The 14,755-nt window shown below is 38.6% G+C and overlaps 1 protein-coding gene across 4 annotated transcripts in view; it reads left to right on the forward strand.

Annotated features, from left to right (window-relative positions):
* Nucleotides 1-5,937: 5,937 nt before the first annotated feature.
* LOC308688002 (protein NLRC3-like) overlaps nucleotides 5,938-14,755 on the forward strand; it is an 83,596-nt gene continuing 74,778 nt past the window's right edge. For all 4 annotated transcript variants that reach the window (XM_081360818.1, XM_081360819.1, XM_081360820.1 and 1 more), the window contains exons 1-4: nucleotides 5,938-6,061; nucleotides 6,629-7,014; nucleotides 8,126-8,236; nucleotides 11,356-13,335. In XM_081360818.1, coding sequence (XP_081216944.1) covers nucleotides 6,716-7,014; nucleotides 8,126-8,236; nucleotides 11,356-13,335 — 2,390 coding nt within the window. In that variant the 5' untranslated portion in view covers nucleotides 5,938-6,061; nucleotides 6,629-6,715. The remainder of the gene's footprint in view (nucleotides 6,062-6,628; nucleotides 7,015-8,125; nucleotides 8,237-11,355; nucleotides 13,336-14,755) is intronic.

Here is a 14,755-nt window from a genome sequence, read left to right on the forward strand (position 1 = left end):
TAGCTCCTAACTGGCTGAGTTAGATGGTGATTAACACTAAACTTTAGAAAACCAGTCTATTCTCCCCAGCACCTGTAACTGTCATTGGCTGTTAAAGTCTGTGCAGTGTTGACAACACACAGCCTAAGCAGTCCTTCAGGATGCTCCATATTACATGTACATGCATACTGTGTGTATTAGTGAGTGCAGTGGTGCTTATGGGACGTCGTTCTGGGACGGGGTGTATGAGGCTGGGAGGGAAAAATCACAGTATACTCACTACAAAAAACTAGACTACACCTGTCAGGATACAGAGGTAAGTGAATCCAAACACAGCTTTATTCAAGCAGACAAGAGTGCAAGGTGAGTATTCAATGAGTTCAGGTGCAGATTCGGTGAAGATCACTCGGTGCGGGGCAGACAACAGGTGAGCATGTTCTCTTCAGGTTAGTTAATGTCAAGCAGTCACAGTTCATTAATACCTGTCCTTTCTCTTTCAGATGCAGTCGCTAGCAAGCAAGCTCGGAGGAAACACAGGAAGCTCGGGAGGATGCAGGATCACAGGTAACATGGAGTCGAACAGGATTTCTGGAGTCAGCGGATCAATGATACAGAGGTTAGTGTTTCACAGGTGAGTATACGTTACATCTCCAAGTTCAGGAGACAACAGATCATGGTCTGTTCCTGTTGGAGGCTTGACCAGGACTGAAATCACAGTGAGTGTTTTATGAGTTGGCTGATGAGGTAATTGATGATGAACAGGTGTGTGTGATTATTAATCCGGAGAGAGTGAGTGCAGGTGCGCCAAAGAGGATTCTGGGAATTGTAGTGTATGACAGAGCCAAGGAGAACCAGGGAAACCGTGACAACACCACTGCACTAGACCTAGGCTATTTGATGGTAGACAAACAATTGTGTACCTGTGTATGTGTGTGTTTTAACAGACTGGATCAACGTATGGTCGTAAAATGATGGCAGGCTACCTGTCCTCAGGTGGGGGACGTGCAGGGGAATGTGCCGCATTGGGAGCGTTCTGAGAGCAGCCCAAAAAATGAAAGTTCACGGAAAACTTGTCTTCCGTCTGCTGTGGCTGTCAATCATTCTCCGTTCAGCTGCAGCGTTCCAGCGTGCCTCATACGGTTATGACAGTCATCACGGTACAACTCTCTCTGATATGATATGATTCCTCTATAATGCTTGATCTGTATATAAAGGGCTGTGGATCTGCATAAAATGACTTCGTCTTGCTGAAGTGTGTAATGCGGTTTCTAAACGATGTCGTCACTGCTACCGGTGTCTGTTAGGCCTCGTTCAGACTCTCAGTCCATCACACTAACGTACACTGACTGGCATCATACGCAGCATAACTGCTATTTAAAACTGTAAAGAAACAAATGATCTATAAACTGTTGGATAGATATACACTAGGATGTGTATTTTTCATACATTTCAATGCGCACTGTGACTCCATGGGCAAACTGCAAACAGCAATATAACTTAAATTGTTTTTAATGAATGTATTTCATAAGTATACATATAGTAATTTGTATTTTATTATTAACATGAAGATTTTATAGAATTACTGTCCAAAGATTTTTTCAAGAATTGCTGAATTATACACTCACTAATCTTTTCTTTAGGTCATGGATGAGGATCTGTTTCACAGTGCCGTTGAGAAGACCACCATGGGGATCTTTGTGATAAAGCACATTGCTGAGAATGAACCCCGAGTTGTGGGAATTGTCCTTGAGGGTGTGATTGTGCTTCAGGACCTTGAGAATGTGGCTTTTGCAACTGCAATGTTGTTTGGTCTCATCTATTCTCTTAACCTGAAGTACCCCACAACGTTGCGCTACACTTTTGAGATTTTGCAAAAATCATCATGGAGTTGGATGGGGGTGAGCTCTCTATCAAGGCCCAAAACTTCAAATCCAAACTTCACCTGTGAGATGTACTGCTTTTTCACAGGATGCATGAACTAACAGTTCTGAGTACTGCCTTTTCTTAGACACTTACAGTTTTGAGGTTTCTTTTACACATTCAGCACAAGTTCTACACATTCAAGTTGTGCAGTGGAGTCAGAGGACAGTTTTTTTATTTCATGAAATCACATTATTTGTGCTTCAATGTTCTATTTGTTTATAAAGACACAGTTTCATGAATGCAGGTATGAGATATAACTCATGTTCATGATCTAACATGATGTTCATGATCTTGTTAAAACATTTCTTATGAAGAGTTCACGTCTTCGATCTAAAATGGGCATGTATGCATATTGCATAGAACAGTACTTTTTTCTTTTTTACGTACTAGTTTAAGTCATGTTGATATTTAATCACCAAAGAGATTCTAAAAAGATGTTATTTCATAGTCATTTCAAGATGTCATAAAATTTAGTTCAGTGCTGGACTGACCGTTTTGATGTTTACATTACACAAGGTCTGCACATTAAATGTGTTGAAGAGAGTCTGAGAGAACAAAGTTCTCTTTGAATTGTGCAAAATTCAGTTTTCACTGAAATATGAGATGTTATATTCTTATCTATCTATGATATGAATCTGATGGTCTTCGTAAATTAGATTATATGTCTAAAATAGAGACTGTCACTGCGTACATCAGATTCAGTACTTTTTGTACGTTTTTACATGCATAATTTTGAATTGAAGTGAATGAATGTTCAATAAATGAAATAAATTGTTTAAATGAATGTTTTTTTATTGTTTACTACAAAAAGACATTTAAGTAACAACATAAACCATTAAAAATTTAACAAAAAAAATTTATGTAGAGATAACTTGATTAGATTGTGTAGAATTAAAGGGATACTTCACCTCTGGGAAGATGAATGTGTATTTAAAATAGGTAATTTAAGTAGAAGAAATGTGAAGTCTTTCTAGACTGAGAAAAGCCAGAAAATTTATTTTTGGCTTATGTGGATAAAAGACAACAACTCCCAGAATGCACTTGATTCGCTGCCTTAGGAGGCCACGCCTACAGGTGTTGTGCCGAATTTCGACCCCCTGCCAAATTATTACTCCCCTCGTTGAAGTCAGTACCTGATTGCCTAATCCTAACCCCTCCCCTAATCCTACCCCCTCCCCCACAACTAATCCTAAACCTACCAATACTAGGGGGGTAATAATTTGGCGGGGGTCGAAATTCGGCACAACACCGGTAAGGGAGCGCAGTTGAAAACAAAAAGGCTAGCCTACGTGATGAGTTTGCCAGGGATTTAGAGTTCGCCCAAAATGTCCGGGATTCGGCTTTTGCGTTCTACAGTCGCCATTCATTATGTTTACTGTGGCGAGCAGGACGAGGCTGACGGCCGCGGGAGAACGGCGCGAGGCCGGTGGCGTCATTACTGAGACGCGCCGGGTCTCGCATCTCTCACGGAGGGGCGGGAATTTTCTTAGCAATGTTAAAACGCACATCAACCGATCACTTGTTTAGCGTTCATGTAAACACTACATTCAGATTCACCGATCGGAATGAATTCAGTTAGATTGAAACAAAAGGTGTGCATGTTAACAATGAATGGCGACCGCAGAAAGCAAAAGCCGAATCCCGGACATTTTGAACGATCTCGCCCGCCGGACAAGTCCGGGAAAAGGAGGATGTAATCCCTACTTACTCAGCTTTCTCCTACTATTCAGCTTTCTCCACAGAACAAGATCCTGCTAGCTTAGCTTCCAAAGAAAGACGGCTGACACTGTACATTCTGTGAGTGAGATCCCTCTATGGGCGGGCTGAAAACATGCAGATCAGCGCCTACTACTGGCTGTAGTCTTTAGCCTCTGGCCAGAAAATCCTCCGATGACGCAAAATGATGATTTTTGCGTCATCGGAGGATTTTTTCCAGACAAAAAATGCATAAATCTCTTGTCTCAGGGGGATATGAGGGTGGAAAGCATGGTAATTCGAAAAAACTACAGGTTTTCTACTAATACGAAGCTTAATGCTAAATCCTGAAGTATCCCTTTAACAACAGACATAACAGTAATGTTACTACTGCCCCAACGCGCCCCTTCTGTTGTTTTAAAGGTATTCAAGAGTATTTTCTCCTTCGCCTGGCATCCGATGATCAACAAAATGCCAACTACAGGTCACTGATTGAGGGTCAAAATTATCTGATCTCCGGATGGGTTGGTCCAATAATGCACACTCTACCAGAAGATAAACACATAGTTCTAAAAGGACCTGTCCGATTTTCACAGACCATTAACAACACTTATACTGTTCAAATAACTCTGCAGAGGAAGAATAGGAAAGTTGTAGATGTAACGTTAGTGACAGTCATAAATCGCGGGCTGTTTATTGCAACCAAACCAATAGGAGGGAATGGTGCAACGCTACCCAGCAACATCTCAGTTATGGCGCCCGCTTACTTCCGGTAGTTTCGCCGGATTTGTCTATACTAGCCTACACTTAAAATAATAGGTAAGCATCACACAGGAAACTGTGATTATTGTAGCCAGCCAGAAACAGTAGAGCATGTTTTATTTCATTGCAAACAGTATGAGGAAGAAAGAAGAAACCTTTGTCAGTCATTAAGCACAGTAAAACACAACAGTTTTAGTCTATCAGGCATCTTGGGTAAGGCATCTAGTCACATATATAATTTTGTTCTCAGGTTTCTCAAAGAGACTGGACTAGCCCAGAGGATTTAAAATATAAATTATTATTATATAATTATAAACTAGTTTATATACAAGCTAGTTTATATATATATATATATATATATATATATATATATATATATATATATATATATATATATATATATTTTTTTTTTTTTTTTTTGTTTTTTTTTTTTTTGTTCATTTGATCCGATCTACCTGTTCCACACTCCAGCCCAGTTGGTGGCGGTAATGCTCCTATTAAGTTGGTTGCCAACCGCCTTAAAAACCTTAAAGAAGTAGAAGAAGAAGAAGGAAACTGATCATGTGGGTTCTGCATTCATTATTCCAAAGGTTAAAGTGTATAAGAATAAAAGGATATCAGATTGTTTATCGGTGTATACTGGAGAGATGTTTGCAATAATTATGGCAATAAGGTGGATTATGGAAGTTAAAATATCCAAGGCAGTAGTATGTTCAGATTATAGTTCAGCTCTAATAAGTTTGAAGGAGATGAAGTCAGAAACAAGACAGGATATGGTAATAGAGATAATTCAAGAATTATATTCAATCAAACAAGCTAGTTTAGAAGTACAGTTTTTGTGGGTTCCAGCACATATTGGGCTGAGAGGTAATGAGGAGGCTGATGCATTAGCAAAAAAGGCAATAGAACGAGATATAGTAGATATACCGATTTTATTTAGTAGATCAGAAATTAAGTCAATTATTAAAAAAAATATTCTGAAAATATGGCAGCAATATTGGGATAATGAAATAAAAGGTAGACATATGCATCAAATAGAGCCAATAGTGGGTAAAGGAAGAGTATCAGGTAGGTGTAGGTATGAGGAGAATATGATTACAAGATTAAGATTGGGACATACAAGATTGAATAGTACATTGCATTTAATAGGTAAGAGTCCAACAGGTTTATGTGAGGCATGTGAAGTTAGTGAAACAGTTGAGCATGTAGTAATGCACTGTAGGAGATATAATGTTGAAAGGAAAGAGTTGAAGGAGGAATTAAATAATATAGGAGTTAAGTTCACTATTCAAAATGTATTAAAGTCAGATAGGAGTATAATAAATCTAATGGTAGAATATTTGGGAAATACTGGGTTAAATAAGCGCATTTAAATAAGGTTTTTTTTTTTCTTTTTTTTTTTTTTCTTCTTCTACCTGTCATGGGGGCTGAGAGTAGACGGAGGAGCTGAACACGCAGCGCCGGATGAAACTCTATGAAGCCTCTGTGCGGGTAAATAGAGGTTATAGTTGTGTCAATGGTCCATTTCCTAGATAGGTGGCGGTAATGCACATATCTGTCTGCGATCCGCCGTAAAAAAGCAAGAAGAAGAAGAAGCAGCTGCTGGATGTTTACTCGTCTCACGGTGAAACCGAAAGCAGCCGATGATTGTAAAGACGACATTTCAGAAGATAGAAAATCAGCAATCGCAGCACATGTGACAGTAAGTTCGTTAAACTTTTCATAACTGTAATATCGATAGAGTATTTGCGTCTCAAAAGACCTTATGACGAACTCAAACACATGATAAAGTTGAAAGTTACTTTCGTGTCTAGGCCTAGGCTACTTCACAACACGTCAACTGTAACACTCATAAAATGGCTGAAAATGGTTAAACTTGCACTTACTTTTACCTTTAACAGGATAATTTTAGTTTAATGTTGAAATCTTTGGTTAACTTTAAACAACTTAATTATTTTTATCAGGGGGGAAGGAAGTGTAGTCGCAGGATAATCACATAAACGCGTAAAATTAACATAATATTTGCTTAATGCGAGACGACTAAACGGATTGTGTAAAACACCTGCTAGAGTTCAGCAGTGCCATTAAAGTAAAGGTGAATCCTGTATTTAAACGAGGCTGCCGTGTTTGAAAGTGGCGACAAGTTGCTCTACAAACCAACATTATTTACAGTAACTGGAGAAACACTGTTGACGTTAAATTAAAGGGAAATAAATGTAATTTAAATAAAATGTCAAAATTCTGTTGTGTTTTTTGTGTCCACATACAGGTCTGAAATCAAGTCTCTCATCAAGGAGGAAGAGAAGGAGCAAACTTCCTGTAAAATGAGAGAGAGGAGGAGAACCATACCTGTAAAATGAGTGTGTGTGAGGAGAGAGAGGAGGAGGCGTCTGTTCATACTCAGAGAGCAGCATCTCCAGTATTCAGCTGTGTGTCTATGAAGAGTAACAGATCCATGATGGAGCCCCCTAATCTCAGTGATGGACCATCTTCAGTATCCTGTGTGTCTATGAAGAGTAACAGATCCATGATGGAGCCCCCTAATCTCAGTAATGGACCATCTTCAGTATCCAGCTGTGTGTCTATGAAGAGTAACAGATCCATGATGGAGCCCCCTAATCTCAGTGATGGACCTGCTGTGACCTCTGACCCTGTGTGAGTATCATGAAGTTCATGGCCGGTCCAGATTCTGTTGGCGCCCTAGACTAGATATTATATTATATTATATTATATTATATTATATTATATTATATTATATTCATTGCTCCTAAAACTACAACACTGGATACTATTGATAATGATATAACTACAACAATTTCTATATTTTTTTTCTGCTCTTCACTTCACCAGTTGTCTGTGAGTTTGACATTTTTTAAAAAGTAGACAAATAAAACTATAACTGAAAAAAAGGTATCGACATTGAAAGTTAACTGTATTGCAATTAATTGACTAATTCACCGTTAATAAATGAAGAGTTTATTTGCAAAAACTGATAAAAAGATAATGAACTGACTGTTGTGTGTTATCCTCCACATATAGCACATTCTGAGTCTTTAACACGCTTTTGTCTCAAAAGCCGGTATTGTCCATTTTCAAGGCATCGCAAGTTCATGTTTTACAGCAGAAACTGACAAGTACTCTTGTTGTTTGTGAACACAACCCGATAAGTCTGTTTTAGCCAATCAGCGCACAGTATTCAGGTCAGGTGACGAGGCTGCTAGTCACTTTCTCACCTTTTTGCTCAGAATGTTGCTTTGCTTTCTTCATGAAACTTACTCACTGTAACGGGTGCGCAAGGATAAGGCCAGGGCCAATCCAAATGCTTAGACAGATTTAATAACAAAAGGCAAAACATGAACAATCCAGACCCGAGATCAAGGCAAATAATTCAATTGAGAGCATAAACTAATAATCCAAACACAGAAGGGAAACCAGAAACATACGAAAACCCCAGGTAAACTACACTACCAACAACGACTCATACAAACTAACTGAGAAGCAAATGGTCTGTTCTTTCTTTTCATATATTGCATGTTCAGTTATTCATACAACAAAATATTCGGTGGGCCATAAAATATTTGTGAAAATTATCAAAAACGCACATTATACCCCGGTGTGCCTTTAGTCCCATGTATCCTACCATTAATAAAACATGTTTTCTCTCTAAAACTATGCGTAATACACACACTGCTCTATAAACTACAGTATTGTTGCCCATAAAATCTGCAAAGAAACTATTTAAAATATTTCTGATGTTTTTTCTCAGTCTCAACTACAGGAAGAGGAAGAGAGCAGCTTCTCCAGGATCCAACTGTGAGTCCATGAAGAGGCAAGAGCCCCCAAAATTCAGTGATGGAGCAGTGACCTTTGACCCTGTGTGAGTATCATCATGTAGGGTGAGAGACACATGAACACAGAATGCACAAAGGTTCAGAACTTTAACATGTATAACAAGTAACAAGTGGAATTCAAGATGCAAAGAAAGGAATCCTTTCACTTTGTTAAAGTGTCTTAAATAGTGTTTTCTTACGCTTCTGTCTGTCATTTCCCTGTTAGATCGACATTTACACAGGAATGATTTGTTACATATGTTGCATCAGTGTTACATTGACAGTTACCCTTTAAATTACTGATGCACTGAAATAATCAATCTTAATAAAAACTGAAACAATAAAATCTTGGTTGTCGTGACGAATGGCCAGGGGTTGCCAGAAAAATGCTGCTCATTTCAATATTGTAATATCAATATATATAAATGTAAGTTTTTTTAATGTAAATGTAAGAAACTCTGATCAATCTGCCATAAATCAGCCAATAATAACTTCCTATGAATAGACTTATTATCTCTAAACTTGCCAATCATATGTTGATGACACAAAAATGCAAGACTGCTCAAACCAGACAGTGAGAGAAAATATAAAGGCACTTTTAAAAGTCAGGATTCATATCAGCTGATCAAGATAATAGGAAATCTGTGATTTTCTATTTCTAAAGGAAAGGTCACAGGTAGTGATGTTACGTCTGACACCGACGCTCCGAAGCTTGCTTCAAACTCGAACGGTCCTCGCGATGAACCACTGCTTCGGAGCTTGTATCATTACGTCACTAGTCACGTGAAAATGACTTCTGAAGCAAACACACTGGTTCACCCCTGTAGAGAACCACCTGACTGCTTTGACAGCCCAATCCAGTGTTGACAGGTTTGAAACCTGGCGGCTGTATTTCTTATAAAAGTAAAGCCAAACCATGGCAACACCGTGGGTTGTAGTAGTCTGTGTTTGGATTGGCGTTATTGATGAGGAGAGTGGATTGAGTTTATTTCAGTGTTGTCATGGAGCCAGCGAGAAAGAGAAGTCGTTCCCAAGTTTGGGAACACTTTAAACTTATTTCCCCGAATAAGGTTAGTTCTTTGACATTTCTGCATACAAATATTTTTACATATTATGTAGTGAATGATATGGAGGACTACAGTACAATGGGTTGCTTTTACGTAGTATGTGCTAACATCTGCACACATCTGTTTAACTCTGCATTTACTGAATGAGCACTGTGCTGCTTCACACTGACTGCAATTTTAACAATTTTATCTTAAGGCAGTTTTATTTCTGTGTGAATGTTTTTAAACACATTTAAAAAAAAAAAAATCACAATTATTTTATTTTAATTGTTATTTTAAATTCTCATTCATTTTTATGATTTGTGATTTTAAAGGGGGGGTGAAATGCTCATTTTCACTCAATCTCCTGTTAATCTTGAGTACCTATAGAGTAGTATTGCATCGTTCATATCTCCAAAAAGTCTTTAGTTTTATTATATTTATAAAAGAAAGATAGGCTGTACCGAGTCTTTCCGGAAAAAAAACGAGCAGCTGGAGGCGGGCCGTGTGGGCGAAGCTAAAGCTGTGCTAACGCGCCGAGCTAACAACACACAGAGACATTTGTTCAACAGTTTTACTCACCGCCTGCGGTTCCAACGCACGACCGCGAACCTTTATCATTGTGACTGCTCGATCCTTAAGCATTAGACGATCTGCAAATCCGTCGATCTGGGCTTTGTTTATAAAACAATCATCGTCGAAATGCAGGGAACAAACAGTCTTACACAACTCCCTTGATGCTCTGAAAAAACAAACTCCATCCACTGGTCCCTTAACGCTGGGAATCTGTGCAGGGTTGTCTTGCCCTGGCAACCAAAAACACACTTCTTTGGTGACATTGACTTTCCTAAAGCCGAGCAGAGCGCTTTGATTAGGTACTGCTTTCGCTCTCTCGCTCTGGTCTACGAGTGCGCGCGCGCCCGCACTATTCATGGAGAAGTGCCCTTAGGACCCATATAAGGAAATTCTGCCCCAGCTGACGTCACAAAGACCCATACTCGAAAAAAAACTTTCCCAAACTTGTGACAAACCGGAAGGACAATTTTTGGCACAGAAATACTCCTTCAAACGTACAATTTAATTTTTGAAACTTTGTCCATGTTTAGCATGGGAATCCAACTCTTTAACAGTGTAAAAAACTCAGTATGCATGAAATAGCATTTCACCCCCCTTTAAGGGCTTTTTTCTCTTAGATTGTTTTCTCATTTCTGTGAATTTCTGTGTATGAAATGTGATATAAACTTGCCTTGCCTACATGTAATTGCATAGATCCTCACACAGATAAACGTTGTTGTTACAGGTTCAGTGCTTGGTGTGTGATCAGCAGGTGGCGTATAATAATAATACGTCTTCCATGCTGAGGCATTATAGGGCTAATATATGCAATTCCTGGTCTGGAAGATGTCAGAACAAGAGCACGAAGGATGGTGACTTACTTTAAGACCAGTACCACCGCAAAAGAGAGGCTTAGAGAGAAACAGGAAGAAATAATTACACACACACATCATGCTTCATGTTTTATTGTCAAGGTGAACACATGAAATTCAGCAGTATCTGTAAAATTCACCTAGCCTACATAAATGAGTTTCACAGCACTAACACTGTTTCAGCTTTGATCGCCTCGGTAAATAACATATAAGCCTACTTGCATTTTATGGTTGTCAGCTTTGTTGCATTACATTTACTTCACCAGGAGATGGTGCTGCAATGTCTAGCTGAATGAAGCTTCGAGTAATGAACCATTTTCGACACAATTGTACCAGAAAGCAAAAATGCTTCGAAACGCTTCATTTGGCCATCACTAGTCACAGGTTCTTTAGACATAAAATCTTCTCTGACTTTTCACATGCCTCACTTGTGGAAAAGGGGACTTTAATGTGCAACTAGGAAATACAGTAACAAACTGAGTTTGCAGTCTCTGTCATCGGTCTCCATTTACATGCACATTTTTTACATATAATCATATCACACTACAATAGATAGAAATTTGTCTGAAAGAGTAAACACTTATTTCTACATGTGGTATGATTTTTATATTAAACATATTTAAATATTTTTCTTTGTTGACAAAGGTCTTTTCTGTTTGTTTTTGTGTCTCTGTCTTCTTAATGTTTTTTCAGTGGTGTGAGAGCTGACCAGATCAGAGATGTGTCCTGTCAGACCAGCACATCCTCCTCCTGTCAGAAACACATCAGTCATCATGACACAGAAGCAGCCCTGCAGCTCGATTCTCACCAGCCAGTGCATGATGATCTGCAGAGAGTCAAAGACCAGCACAAAACCAGCATGAAGAACAAGTATGAGAGCTTATTTGAGGGAATCAAGCTACAAGAGAATCAGACCCTCCTGAACAGGATTTACACACAGCTGTACATCATAGAGGGAGAGAGTGAAGGAGTGAATGAAGAACATGAGGTGTTACAGATGGAGAAAAGTTACAAGACCCTCCAAGACACTCCAATCAACTGCAATGACATCTTTGATCCTTCACCTGAACTAGTATATGAGGAGAAGAGAAGAGAGAAGAAGGACATAATCAAGACTGTTCTTACTAAAGGCATCGCTGGAATTGGAAAAACCGTCTCTGTGCAGAAGTTCATTCTGGACTGGGCCGAGGGAAAAGCCAATCAGGATGTAGATTTCATGTTTGTTCTTCCATTTAGAGAGCTGAACTTGATTAAAGATCACCAGTACAGTCTTCACAGACTTCTGCTGGACTTTCATCCTGAACTTCAAGATCTGGACTCAAAGATTTATGATGAATGTACAGTTGTGTTCATCTTTGATGGTCTGGATGAGAGCAGAATTACACTGATGTTTTCAGACAGTGAGAAAGTTTCTGATGTGACTGAGTCTTCATCAGTGGGTGTGTTGATGTCAAACCTCATGAAAGGAGATCTGCTTCCCTCGGCTCTCATCTGGATCACCACCAGACCAGCAGCAGCCAATCAGATCCCCTCAAAATACATCAACCGTGTGACAGAAATTCAGGGATTCAATGACCCTCAGAAGGAGGAATATTTCAGGAAGAGAATCAGTGATGAGCATCAAGCCAGCAGAATCATCTCACACATCAGAAGAGCAAGAAGCCTCCACATCATGTGTCACATACCCGTCTTCTGCTGGATCTCAGCCACTGTGCTTCAAAACATCCTGAAACAAGATCTCAGTGCAGAAATCCCTCAAACTCTGACTGAAATGTACATACACTTCCTCCTCATTCAGACTCATATGAGGAACCAGAAGTATGACGAGAGAGATCCAGAGAAACTCCTGCAGTCCAACAGAGAAGTGATTGTGAAACTTGCTGAACTGGCTTTCAATCAGCTGATGAAGGGCAATGTGATGTTCTATGAGGAGGACCTGATTGAGAGCGGCATAGACGTCACTGATGCCTCAGTGTATTCTGGGATTTGCACTGAGATCTTTAGGGAGGAATCTGTGATTTATCACAGGAAGGTTTACAGCTTTGTACATCTGAGCTTTCAGGAGTTTTTTGCAGCACTGTATGTGTTTTTCTGTTATTTACACAAGAACAGTGAAGTTATGGAAATATTCCTGACAGGAAAGTCCAGAACTCAGTGTGAGATTGTTTCTCTGGATGTGTTTCTGGATAAAGCAACGAATAAAGCCTTGAACAGTAAAAATGGACACCTGGATCTTTTCCTTCGATTCCTTCATGGCATCTCACTGGAGTCCAATCAGAGACTCTTACAGGATCTGCTGATTCGCACAGAGAACAACCCAGAGAGCAGAAAGAAAATAATCCAAAACCTCAAACGATCAAAAAAAAGTCCAAACAACAGTATCAGTCCTGAAAGATGGATGAATCTGTCACAATGCTTGATTGAGATGAATGATAGTTCTCTTGTTGAAGAAATGCAGCCATTTTTACAATCTGAAACAAATAACAAAAACCTTTCTCTTGCACAATGTTCAATTTTGGCAAACATGATCCTCATGTCAGAAGAGTTGATGGATGAGTTTGACCTTAAAAAGTACAACATCCGATCGTCACAGGGTAAAAAGTACGAGATCATATCATCACAAGAGGGTCAAAGGAGACTGTTACCTGCTCTAAGGAACTGCAGAAAAGCTCTGTGAGTGTGAAAATATGAACAAAATACCTCTCATGGTAATAGTTTTGCTAAATGCGCTGTAATGGCTTTTTCATCTACATAAATTTGAAGTGTCTACAGATTAAAAATATTTAAAATAATTATTTTAATTTGTAATTATAATTGAAATCCAAGTAAATACATTTCTGAAGTTTTAAAAGCTTAATGTTCTTTAGTAACTACAGTCTTTTCAGCCAATTAATTGACATGACTTTTCCATCATTCATAATTTGCTGGATAAGGATTAAGCATTTATAGAAAAATATACTCATTTTCCTGGTCTAGAAATCGCACTTTTAAATTAGGCTACCTCATATATCTAGTTGCGGTGAGGATGAATTAAAATAAGAAATATCATGATTTAGGTCAGTGGTTCCCAACCCTGTTCCTGGAGTATCCCAGCACTGTACATTTTTAATGTCTCTCTTATCTAACACACATATTAGAGGTCTGGAGTCTTTACTAACTAGCTGATGAGTTGAATTTGAAAATGTGCCGTGCTGTGTGTACTCCAGGACCAGGATTGACCAGAAACCGTCTCTGAGCCTACTAGTCCAGGCCTTAATGCTATGGTACTGTAACCGTGATAAGAGCATAAAACAATGTTATGTGACTTGGATGGCTTGAGTCCTTGTAGAGTAATTTACTACGGCTTAGAACACGGCTCAACCATTCAGAATCAAGGTCCAGAACTATCTGTTTTATAGCAAATTATTGACATACAAGAAAGGTTTTCACACTTGAAATTTACCCGAGGTCATTGTAAACTAGGGCTGCAACTAACGATTATTTTGATAATCGATTAATCGGTCGATTTATTTTTACGATTAATTGGTTTATGTACTTATATTTTAGTTTTGCCCATTTTTTCCCCAAGTAAATTATTAACAAAGGGTCTTTATCATTCAACATAGACTTTTTAGAGATTTTAACCATTTTGCATGGTCATATCCTCATCAAAAACATACCTGGAGTTGTTTTATTATGTGTTAGTAATCCTTTGTGGAACTCTTCTGCAGTCAAAACACTGACCCATACGTACTCTAGCAAATTTCACAAGGAGATTTCAAATAATGTTTTCACCATGGCTGTCCTTAGGGCTACTAACATAGTTTAACATCCCGAACAAAGCTTATTAAGGAATCTTTCAGAACATATTTTCATGAAGAATAAGAATAAAACAGAATAAAATTGCAGTAAATTGCATTTTATAATTTTTTTCCTGTAAACACACAGCTTATACCTGGGAAACAGCTTTATAGCTTATGCTGTGAAATTGTAAACAATCCTTCGAATAAAGTGCCAATGGCATGAAACCTGAATGGAACTCACATTTTAAAGTAAAATTTAAAGTAAAATCCATCAGAAGGTTGTCCAGAAAAAAATTGGACACACTCAAAAA

The sequence above is a fragment of the Scardinius erythrophthalmus genome, assembly GCF_964197995.2.
Source record: "Scardinius erythrophthalmus genome assembly, chromosome: 1".
Lineage (NCBI taxonomy): Eukaryota > Metazoa > Chordata > Actinopteri > Cypriniformes > Leuciscidae > Scardinius > Scardinius erythrophthalmus.